At 36.4% G+C, this 12,006-nt stretch overlaps 1 protein-coding gene across 1 annotated transcript in view; it reads left to right on the top strand.

The window, feature by feature from the left end:
• The window catches only part of LOC124633777, a 54,593-nt gene extending 42,934 nt beyond the window's left edge, over positions 1 to 11,659 (top strand). Inside the window, exons 2-3 of the mRNA XM_047169110.1 lie at positions 2,283 to 2,394; positions 11,447 to 11,659. Coding sequence (XP_047025066.1) covers positions 2,283 to 2,394; positions 11,447 to 11,610 — 276 coding nt within the window. The 3' untranslated portion in view covers positions 11,611 to 11,659. The remainder of the gene's footprint in view (positions 1 to 2,282; positions 2,395 to 11,446) is intronic.
• Positions 11,660 to 12,006: the final 347 nt, after the last annotated feature.

Genomic DNA, 12,006 nt, shown 5'->3' on the forward strand with positions numbered 1-12,006 from the left:
CACCTGCCGACAGGTGACGTCATATAGTGGTGTACAGTCGGCTGCATAAGGCTAATAACACAATCAAAGTAATGAAATAGATGTTGTGTGCGCTATTATCTCACATTACTGATGCGGAATTTAGCATAGCATTTGTCACACTTAGAAGAAGGTTTCAGGTGTTTTTGACTTATCATTTTCGCTTCCGTTTGTTAAAATTCTCTAAAGTGTTACTGAAGTTTTGCTGCCACCTGTACATAAACCTACTGGTACGTTGTAACGAGTATTTCAGTAACAGGTAGCTGTGAGTTCCGATAATATTGATAAGCTGTCAATACTCGACATGTGTTATCTCGGGCTTTACAACTAGATACAAGTGTTGTACTTTGAGTCAAGTTCCACTGAAATATTGGCAGAAGTTTTGATTGTAGGTAAATAGATGTATTTATTGAACCTGAGGTTAACTTGAGGAGAATATTCCAGAAATAATATTTCTGTTGAGTTCTAAAAGGATCTTGAACTGAAGTTCGTAATTATTCAGCGCACCTGTAGTTCTCCCACTTTACTTGTTTTGTTTGAAGACTGTTTTAGGAAACTGTAATAATCGACAGCCATGCTTAAAACCACTAACAAAATATTCATATATTACTATTACATTTTTGGATATAATAAAATCCACCCAATTCTCATATTATGTAGCCATATAATCAATATTGCTTTAACATCATTTCAATCATTAATCTATAGGTCGAGGTACGCTTACCTAAACCATAAAAATTTCATAAACTTACATACTTTCAGATTACTTGACAACCAGTATTCAGTAAGTTTCCACCGATACGTAGAAAGCATAAATAATAAATAGCTCTGAGCTGACCACCTGTCCGCACACATACACAACACACTCACACACGCGTAAGTGTTACAATCAATATCATGTGGAGTGTGGAGTACTTGCTCAATAGGAATGAGTGACGTCAACGCAGAGCTTGCTTGTCTATGTATATTACATTAGGATTTGTTAGTAGGTACATCGATCTTCTGTAAAGTAACTATGGGAATGAATGGGATTGACTTCCAAAATTATAATCGAATTTCAATGGCTCCAACTTCATATTGAGATAGGTATTTAATGCGGGTATAGGTGAGACCAAGTCCTTTACTGGTGGTCTCTGCTGTTGAGCGAAATAGAAATCGCGGAAAACAATTCACAAAAAGTTATTTTTTTATATCACAAATGAGGCAAAAAACGGTCTCACAAACAAATTAGTTGATCTCCTATACAACATTTGAACTAATATATAGTCTACACTTACAAAAGTTCTTAAAGTAAACTCTTTATGGATTCTTCTAATATATCTGAATGTTGCAGTCTCTTACAATACCTCTTCGCCTATCTTTTATCTCTGTACCCCTAAATTATACATAAACCAATCTTCAAGCAAAACTTTATGAGATCCCTTTATATTTCAGTGTACAATCTTGGAGTGCATGATATAGAAAGTTTTGCAGTCTTTGCAGTAACTATATTGCAATTTGTTCCAGTTTATTGCTCGTGGGCTGTAGAGATTGCGTTGTGTGCCGATATGTGATCGAGATTCACTTGTTTTGTGGTAGTTTGTTTGTTTTATAGCTGTTTGGGGTTGAAACTCTCGGGCCGTGGGGTCCGAGTGCCCACGCGCTTGCCAAGCAAATTTCTAAGCGCCTTGTTGACACTTCTCGTGACCCAAGGGTTGGCTTTTATTTCGCCCAACGTTAAAGCATTCCCATTCAACGTGGCAATGCAGCCAGTCTTTTGGGTACTCTGCTGGGTGACAGCGATGAGGATCAATTTTTCGATCAAGTTTTCTGAGCACCTGTAATGATATGAGATACCTTTATATTTCAGTCTACAATCTTGGAGTGCATGATATAGAAAGTTTTGCAGTAACTGCGCGAACATTGCAATTTGTTCCAGTTTATTGCTTGTCGGCTGTAGAGATTGCGTTGTGTGCCGATATGTGATCGAGATTCACTTGTTTTGTTGAAAGTATGTGTTATTGCAATTTAGTGAAGGTTTCTGAGCACCTGTATTGGTGTTTTTTCAATCTATATGTTATCAAATTAGAATAGATCAGGGGTTCCAACTTAATAAGCCCTAATATTTACTGTTTAATGTAACATCTTAAAAACATTATGAAACAGTAAATTCTAAGGAGGTGTAACGACTCAAATAATAGTCGCAATAGATCATCGCGATCGAACTGTTGGCATTTATGGCTATAAAATTCAATTAATATAATTTTCTTTATATTTGTCCCCAGATAATCTACACGATGAGGCTGGTGGTGCCGGGCTGCGTGAATGACGCGCGCAGCATACCAGCGCTGCGAATCTTTGTACTCGCCTCTGCTATGGCGCTCTATCTTACTATGGGTAAGTACCTAAGTAGTTAGGTTACAATTAAATTGGTATACTATGTATAGTATTAACTACAACATATTCAGAGAAAAACTATTCGAAAGAAGAATTTCTGCGTCTCATAGTCAAACTGGAGTAAATCCATTTAGGACCTCTCGTGCTATTAATCAAATCTAATTAAATCGCAAAAGATCGCTGAATTTAGAACGGCCTGGGTTTTACATTGAACAGCGCCTAGCGGACATACATTGTACTTGAACAACTCTTACTTTGGGCTTACCCAAAAATCTGATACCTACCTAGAGAACCTGAGATGGACTATCTACATATATAAAATAAATATCTTTGACTTTGAATTACATATTAACGTAACATTTAAAAGATACCATGCTATTGTGCAGTTTTATACGGAAACCGACTCGTTCCATTTTGAACATTTTATTATATTTTAAATCTTAAATTAATTCCAGTGAGAGAAATGCGTGACGTTGTTTATTCCTACACCCTAATATGACATTAAGCTTAATTAATGATTGTTCATTAATTAATTCCATTTCCGTGATTTCCTTTATGTTGACGCACATTTGCATGTGACATTTTCGAGAAGAGGAATTCAAATGTATAACCATTGATATACAAAACATGTACCTACCTACTTATAATTAGATTTTCTATAAAATATCTTAAGGTCATTCCCAATACTTTATCTATCTGTGGTTTTGTATACTAGAGATAGGAATTCGACATTAGTTGTATGGGGCTTATGTCCAAAAGGTTTGACGCGTTTGGTGCACTTCTCAACTTGTACACTTTGCTCAAATGGTGCAATTCGCAACTGGTACACTTCTCAAATGGCACATTTCGCAACTGGTGCTCTTCTCAAATTGTGAACTTCGCAAAAGGACACTTTTTAAGAGGAGTGGATATTTGGATATTGTATCTATTATAGTAAGCAAATTCGTAGATAGATAAAATATTGAGAATGTTCGCCACTTGAGTGACTCTGTGGCAGCTTTTTATTTTTAATTTTCCGTGAAGTGTTAGGGTGCGTCCACATCTGGCGAATGCGCCGCGAATGCGCAGCACGCGAGCCGATCGCGAGCTGTTCGCGAGCTGCGCGCGTGCATTTTTGTTCGTGCGCCGCTTCTGCGCCGCCCGCGCGCAGCTCGCGCGCGACCTAAGCGCCGCACGCGAGCGGCGCGCAGGCGGCGCGCGACGTCTGCCATCTTCGATAGTACTGAGCCAATATACGGAACTGTAAGGGCGAGAACTGATTGCGCGCAGATCGCGCGCCGCTCGCGCGCCGCTCGCGCGCTCTATACGAGCCTTGCGTGAGTTGCGCTAAAGAGGCGCACCGAACTATTGCAGTGACTGCACGCGCGCAGCTCGCGGACAGCTCGCGATCGGCTCGCGTGCTGCGCATTCGCCAGATGTGGACGCACCCTTATAAATCCTCCTTCGCTTGCAAACTTCTTTGACTTTATTGTTTCTTTTGTGAATTACCTTTTGATTAGAATTTCTTCGCTGGTTTCGGTTTTGTTGTAAAGAAATCTTTGCAATACTTTGTAATTAAGTAATTGTTTTGTCCATAATGAATTGTGAATTTGTTTGAAGTTTATTATTACGTATTTCGGAAGGAAATATTTTTTTATAGCGAATCCTAAATTAATATATATATATTAATTATCGGTGAAAATAAAAAACCTTGAATTCAAATTAAATTACCTTAAGTAGCTTTCATTGAATTGTAGCTTCATATTAAACTGAATGACTTTTAACATTAAAATATTTTTTAATAATATTTCAGTAATATGTAGTTACCTACTTTTAATTTTAGTTACTAAAAACCTTTTCTCTATAAACCAATTTTTTTTCATATGTGCAATTTAATCTGCAAACATTACAATACAAAGCGACTAGAATATCATCCATAAATAACGATGCATGCAGTGCAGAAAATCTTATATCGTTATAAATATTAGTGATATATTACTGGCACATGTACTGAATAAAAAGGTTTTACTTTAGGTATTACCAGCTTCTTACTGGCCAAATGCAATGCTACTTTCAGCACATTTGAACTTTTTTTTCGATTCTTATCTTACGAGCCGCAGAAAAATCATTAGGTACAGCAATCGTTTTTCATAACAGTTTTTTTTTTTCTAATTAGATACGAGGACTCCAATTTCACATAAAAAGCCTTAAAAATACGGCGTATAAATTGATTTGAATGCGTTCGAATTTCAAAATTAATGACATCGAAAAAGAAGATGGCTGTTCTAATATCGTTTTTCGATTTGTCCTTCGTCCTCCAAAGAACTATGACAGGCCGTCGACTTTAATAAATAAATAGAAAATGATTTTAGCATCAACTTTGCCAATGAAAGTCAAGTCGTATTAGTCTGTATTTATTTGGCAAATTGCTCGAGATTGAGAGTGGTTTCATTGTGTGGCTTATCAGAAATTAATGAACGATGACTGGCGGCTTGACGGGTAATCTTTTACGTACAGATTTATCCATGGTAGCGGAATAAATATTTCAATATTTATAGACTTTTACACATAATACAGTTGTTTTGCCCAAATCAAGGTAATATCTGGAAGAATGAAGTTTCTAATCTTCAATAAATGTACCTATGTAGGTATATGAACGTTTATATTGCGACTGGCAGAATGGCAGAGTTCTAGTGCCTCGGCGTATCGTTTAATTTTTTTTTTTTTTTTTTTTTTTTTTTTTTATTATCAAAAAATAAAAACATACAATTTTCTGTTACAATAGCACAAATAAACCACTGAGGTTTGTCCTTATGCAACGGAAATCGGATCTCAATACAATTGTTGACGAATTATACAATAAAGAATTACAGCACAATCAATAGTAAGTGTGTGAGAATTGAATAGACAAGTACATCACCACGTTCCAATCCCCATGTCATCCAACAGATGTTTTTTGAGAACAGATTTATAATTATTTTTTGTTATTTTATTTCGCAAATCAGAGGGTAGTTGATTAATTAACCGGGGAACCATATAGCAAGTAGTTCTTTCTCCGAACGTATTATCGGCTCGCACTGTACATAACTTGTTTTGAGCGATGCTTCTTGTGTATACAGAATGTTCTTTTTTTGTGAATAGGTATGAATTAAAAAACTATTCCTTTAATAAATTTAATTTGAATTGGAGGTGGACTGGTAAAGTATTACAATGTTTAAAAAGGCCTAATTCATTATCTTTGTATCGTAATTTAGTTTTTGGTGACACTATTCTCTTTAATATTCGTAACTGAATTTTATAAATTTTGTTGAGGTGTGTGTTATAGGTACGACCATAACTGCTGAGGCAGTATTGAACATGTGACTCCGCCAATGAGTTATATAGCATTAGTTTAACCTTATATGGAATACGTCTGGTAAGTATGGTGATATTTGCAAGGAACTGTCTCAATTTATTACAGACATGTTCAATATGGTTGGTCCAATTTATCTTGTCATCAATGTTAAGTCCCAGGTAGGTATGTGAGTCAGTTAGTTTAATAACAGGGCAACAACAAGATGAGACAGTGTGTAGGCAACTGTGTTCGTGAGCTGTTATATGACAGGTTAACGACTGTTTAAGGTAAGGCGACCTGATATGCATGAGTTTCGTTTTGTTGGGGTTAAGCACTAAACCATTGTCATGACACCACTTACTTAGTGTATTGAAGTCGGACTGTAGTAGCTTGCATGCTTTATTTGGGTCTTTGTCGGCCACCAATAAGCATGTGTCATCAGCAAACTGATAACAAGTACAATGTTCTAAGTAACTGTTCATGTCATTTACGTACGTCAAGAAGTGTAAAGGGCCGATTACTGATCCCTGTGCCGTTCCTTCAGTAGTGATAATAGTGTCACTACGTGTATTTTCGATTTTGACTTGAAAGCTACGGTCGCTAATGTAACTGTTACACCATTCTAGTAGAGGACCGCGTATACCACTAGTCTCAAGCTTGTTTAGGAGTTGTGTGTGGTTGAGGGTGTCAAACGCGCGAGAAAAATCTATGAATAGGGCTAGCACGTGATTTTTATTATTCATGTGTTCATTGACTTGATCGGTAAAGCTAGATAGCAATTCAGTAGTACCTTTACCACGTTGAAAGCCAAACTGATTACGGTGTATAACACCATGGTCACTATAAAACTTGTGGATTTGTTGACACACGTACTTTTCAACGATTTTATCTATTGTTGACAGAATAGTTATTGGTCGGTAATTGTTGAAGTCGTTGCGTTTACCTTTCTTGAAAATAGGTCTGACACAACCCTTTTTCAAAGATTTAGGGTACATACCTGTTCTAACACTAATGTTAACAAGGTTCGCTACTGCTACTGATATTTCTTTATTAATTACTTTTAGATCTGAGACTTTAATAGCGTCGTCGCCAGGAGCTTTATTGGAGTCAAGGTTTTTAATAATTTTCTGTATTTTATCAGTTGTGGCTTTCTGAAACATTATAGATGAATTTACGGGCTTACAGTCGTTCAATGGGTCTAATAATTTCAAATTACAATTCGGAATTATTTCTTTAACTGCTTTATCAAAACCCCGTGCAAAGCCATTTGTGATTGTCTTAATGCTTAATCCTTGTGCATCGAAAGCTTTCAATATCGCTTCATCGACTGATAACGTTACCCGGCCAAGCATTTGGTTTACAATTTGGTAGACTTTTTTTGTATTTTTAAAATTATGTTCTATGTTTTTTGTATAATATAAATTTCTACTTTTCTCCAATAACCTATGAACTTTATTTCTAGTTTTACTGTAATTTAATCTTATATGAACGTTTGTTGGATTGTTTTTCCACAATTGGAATAGTTCATCACGCTTGTCACAAAGGTTTTTAATATTTTTATTCATCCAAGGTACTCGAAATATTTTACGACGTTTCTTGCAAATACTCTCCGTATATGATTGGTTGCGTGCAAAGGTAAAAGATTTGCAAATAAAATTATAAATTTCATTTGAGGACTGCATATCATTTGTTAGAGTCCAATTAACCTTACTTAACTCGTTATAGAATTTATTATAGTCGATGCTGACTTTCGAAACATGCTGTATCTGTTTTAGAGCAGTATTATCTACGCAGGTAAGTATTACCGCACGATGATCGGCCAGTACGATGTTTAGCGCTGCCGAGTACGGGTCTAATGTGGGGAGACGAGCAAATATATGGTCAATACAAGTTTTCGTGATAAGATCTTGCTTTGTCTCAATTCTCGTGTAATCCGTGATTCCACACATCAATCCGCGCCCGTGCAGTGTTTCTAAATACGAGTTTTTATGAGATGACATGGATTTTAGGTCGATGTTTGTGTCCCCTACCAAAATAAGATTAGTTTTTGAATCAAACTGAGAGATGTACCTGCCTAATTCATTTACAAAGGTTGTTTTATTCGAAACTGGTGGTTTGTATATGGAACACAATACAATGTCTTGATTACGTCCTATTTTCAAAATTCCTGTTAAATGTTCAAAAGTAAAACTTTTGTATTGGATCGGAGTAAACTTTAAATAATCTTTTACGTACACAATTATTCCGCCACCTTTTTTATTCGCTCGAAGTTGTGAATATGTATTGTAGGTAGGTATATTATACAACTGAACAATGTTATCAGATATTCCAGCCTCCGTGAGTACAATGATATCTATAGGAATTGGGCAGTTATGAATGATTTGCAGTAGTTTTACAAAGTTTTTAATTAATGATCGGATATTTATATGTATACAAGAGAAATTTAGATTTTTTGTGGAAGGTAACTGTTTAAAAAAAGAGTCTAACGAATTACAATCAATAATTTCTTTAATATGAAGTTCTTCCATAGAGAGTACTAAAATGTAGTTTGCAAAGGGAGGGATATAGAAAACTTAAATGCTATGGGGCTGATTATTATGATTACTTACGATTTATTTTCTTTTTTAATTTGATCGATATCTTGTACAGACTGGATAACATATGTTTTACTATTATCGTTTTTTTTTACATATACTTTTCCGTCTTTACACCATATATACTGAAATGATTCACGTAGTTGTTGCTTAGTATTGTATAGAAGAGTCTTGAAATGCTTTGAGAGTGCTTCTCTAATGTAGATACGTTTATGAGCTCTGTCTTCGGCGACGTCTTGGAATATTTGTCCCACCGTCATGTTCTTTTTTTTGCTAGCAGCGATCCATTGATTTCGTGCGTTCTTCGATTTCATTTCGGCAACGATTGTACAGAGTTTGTCTTTGTTGCCGGGGATTCGATACGAGAACTGAATGTCTTGAACATCTAATTCAAGTTTTGTGCCAACAGTTGCTAGTACATCAGGAACATCGGGTGGTGAAATTTCAGGTAAGCCGGCTACTTCTAGTGTTAACGAGAGCGTATTCTGCTATTATTATGCATGTTTGTTATTGGATGAAATGAATGGATATTCATGTTTATGAGAGGTATAGCTTATATTATGTCAGAACAACATATGTAGACTTTTTAAGAATGTGGGGAAGTTCATAATTTCTTCGGGACGTGGGTACCGCTTCCCATGGGAACTACTGCCCGCACCGGGATAAAATATACCCTATGTTACTCGCAGATAATGTAGCTTTCGAATGGTGAAAGAATTATAAAAATGTCCCTGATGATGCGCTGATATTTCTTGTAGTGTTTTTATAGTAGCAAAATACACAAGTTGTCATATATTTTTTTCTTGAAAGTAAGAACATACCATGACAAAGTGAAGTCTGTTTTCATTGATATTTTACCTACTACCAGTTTTATGGCACATCTGTTTCTGCATGATTTTCTTCATCTATAATTTTAGGATATCATTTCTTTAAATTCAGTTTTTTGCTCAAGTTACTTATAAAAGCGTTATTTTCTATGTAAAGATAGATAATAGGCCGATAAACTTACAAAGTTCAACATTCAAATATGTGTCATTATTGCACCCGCTGTTGCAGAAACGTTAACAGAAATTATCGTTCATTGCTCATCCCCGTGGGTCCCATCCCATTGAGTGGGTCATCGACCTTCCGGCTTCTGGGAGACCCGTTATTTCACGCGCCCCTCGAGGAGATTCAGCAAACCCCTGTGAGGCCCACTAGGGCCAAAGCCTGACACTCCCTCACACTGCTCAAACTGATGGCTGAGAATTACGTAACTTTCCAGGATGCCATGCAACGTGTTTCAAATGCCCAGGCCTTTGGGAGCTTGGTAATCCTTTTCTCCACCTTAACTTGAGTTTTGTGGTACATGAACAAATTAGAATAGTAATGAATTAGGTCATCATCATCACGTATTTACCAACTCTTAATGTTCATCATGCACACCCGCTTCTCTAACTTTATTGAAGGATCACTAAAATTGTTTCAGTTAGTTTAACTACGCTACTATAGCCCGTTGTCAAACCTTTTAATATCAATTCTGTAGAAGTGTGAATATCGAATGTGTAGTATATCGAATTTCCGTTTGTGCATTGCACAAAAACCATCGTTATGATTTTCGAGAACTCAAAAGAGTCGGCTGGCTAAGAATTATATTCATCGTTGGTTAATTGAATACATTTTCAGAAACCACAATAGCAGTAGGAATCAAAGCGAATGATCGCTTCATAGAGCTCTGATTTTCTCGAGGCGATCAAGTCAGTTCATATTCATATTTATTTGCATACCATAAAGTAATAAAGATGTTACAAGGGGCTTAAAGCTAGGTACATATTATGGACCCTGTTAGGGTACAGCAAAAGAAGGCTAGAAAGTCTAATTACAGTAGTAGATGCAATAGTAGATTAGGAAAACACAAGTTATTCATTCGACTATCTTTTTATCGTCAAGGTATTCTTTGACGCTATAGTAGCATTTGCTTAGGAGAAGTTTTTTCAATTTGTTTGCAAATATATGTGTCTTTTTTTTTCTTCTGGTTCTGGTCTGTTCGCTCATCAGATCTTTGAAAGCAGTTCGATGATAATATACTGTTGTCCTGTTTACCTACGTGTGACACATAATATGGTATTTAAACGTCCTCCGCAAGAGAGCGAACGTTTGTGCTATTTATAAAGACGAAATTTTACCGTTGTGCAGTAGTGACGCACAGTATACACAGCACTTATGTTTCTTCTGATCTGCTGGCTCCACCAAGAAATGACAAATTGCGAGCGTACATTTTGAAAATCTTGGAAGAACTGCAGGCTTCAAGTGCCAACACACGAATTGGACTTACTCTCTCGGACGTATACTTTACCTGATCGTGAACTAATGCAAACATTTCGGTGGAATTCCAACATAACATAGTGAGTGAGTGCACAGAAAATCCCCAAAATACAAGTAGTGAAACTATGCGCTTGCCTGATGACTCAGTCATCAACCACCCAGCTATTCCTCAATTGTGTGGGTGTTGGCTTCCAGTCAAACCGAATCTTTTTGAGTACCAATGTTTACTTGGAGTGCCTATCTGATCTCTTCAACCCAGTGAACTAGACACCGCGTTATCCGTGGTAAGTAAAACTGTTTGACAGACTTTCTGGCTCCTGATTTGTCGCAGCTGCTGCAGAAAATGTACAAATGACAACTTTGTCAGACCTTTGTTTTATGTGAGAATTACGTAATAATTTTCCAAATCGGTTGACTAGATCCAGAGATTTCCTCAACGTCACAAACTTTACTTCTTTTGTTTAGATAAATAGTCACACACCGTCGACACCACTTTGATTGATCAACCCGTGCTGCTGCTAAGTGGTAATCCTAATTATATTGTTATGTAAAAGAATACACCTACGCTGCGGCATAAGTAGTATTTTGACAATTCCAAATTGCCCACGCAGACGAAGTCGCGGGCAACAGCTAGTATCAATATATAAATACAATACTATATCTATAAAAACTTAAACATACTATAAATACATAACAAATATTCTTAAAATTTGCGTAAACGTTCCCACGTGATGCTTCAGAGTTCCAGATATTGGCGCATTCATAGAACTCTTCACTACTTCAGCTTTATATTTATTAGTATAGACCGAAAAAAATCTGACTTTTTTTGTTTGTTACACAGGTGCATCAGTGTTCCAGGCTATCGAGGGACCCTTGGAGCAGAGCATAGGGGAGAAGCTGGAACAATTGAAAGCTCAGTTCCTGCAAGATCATCCCTGTGTTACAGGTGAGTTTACAACTTTTAATTTAGTTTACATTAATAGATTTATGAAAATTCCACGATAGTTGAAAGGAAATTATCCTTGCGACATAACAATGCAGAAACTAAGCGACATATACAAAATTGTAAGTACTGTGAAAGTCTCCGTACACAGGAAACTTTTTGTCTGCCGATAGGGCTCATATAGGTAGGTATATAGGATATAAACACATTCACGATTACTTACAAGTAAACAGTTAGCCAACCATTAGGACTAAAATAATTGATTTATTTAATTTGGTTGAATTTGTGTTACCAGCAGAGATATTACTTTGTTTTGTCTGAACACGTTTGTAAGTATGTCATAAAAAGGTTTAAGTCCAATAGGTCTTTACATACGTAGGTTCGGTTTTATCAGTACACACAGCAATAGTACCTACCTACGCACTAACTCCTAGATAATAAATAAGTACCTACGTACA

The sequence above is a fragment of the Helicoverpa zea genome, chromosome 10 (genome assembly GCF_022581195.2).
Source record: "Helicoverpa zea isolate HzStark_Cry1AcR chromosome 10, ilHelZeax1.1, whole genome shotgun sequence".
Classification (NCBI taxonomy): Eukaryota; Metazoa; Arthropoda; class Insecta; order Lepidoptera; family Noctuidae; genus Helicoverpa; species Helicoverpa zea.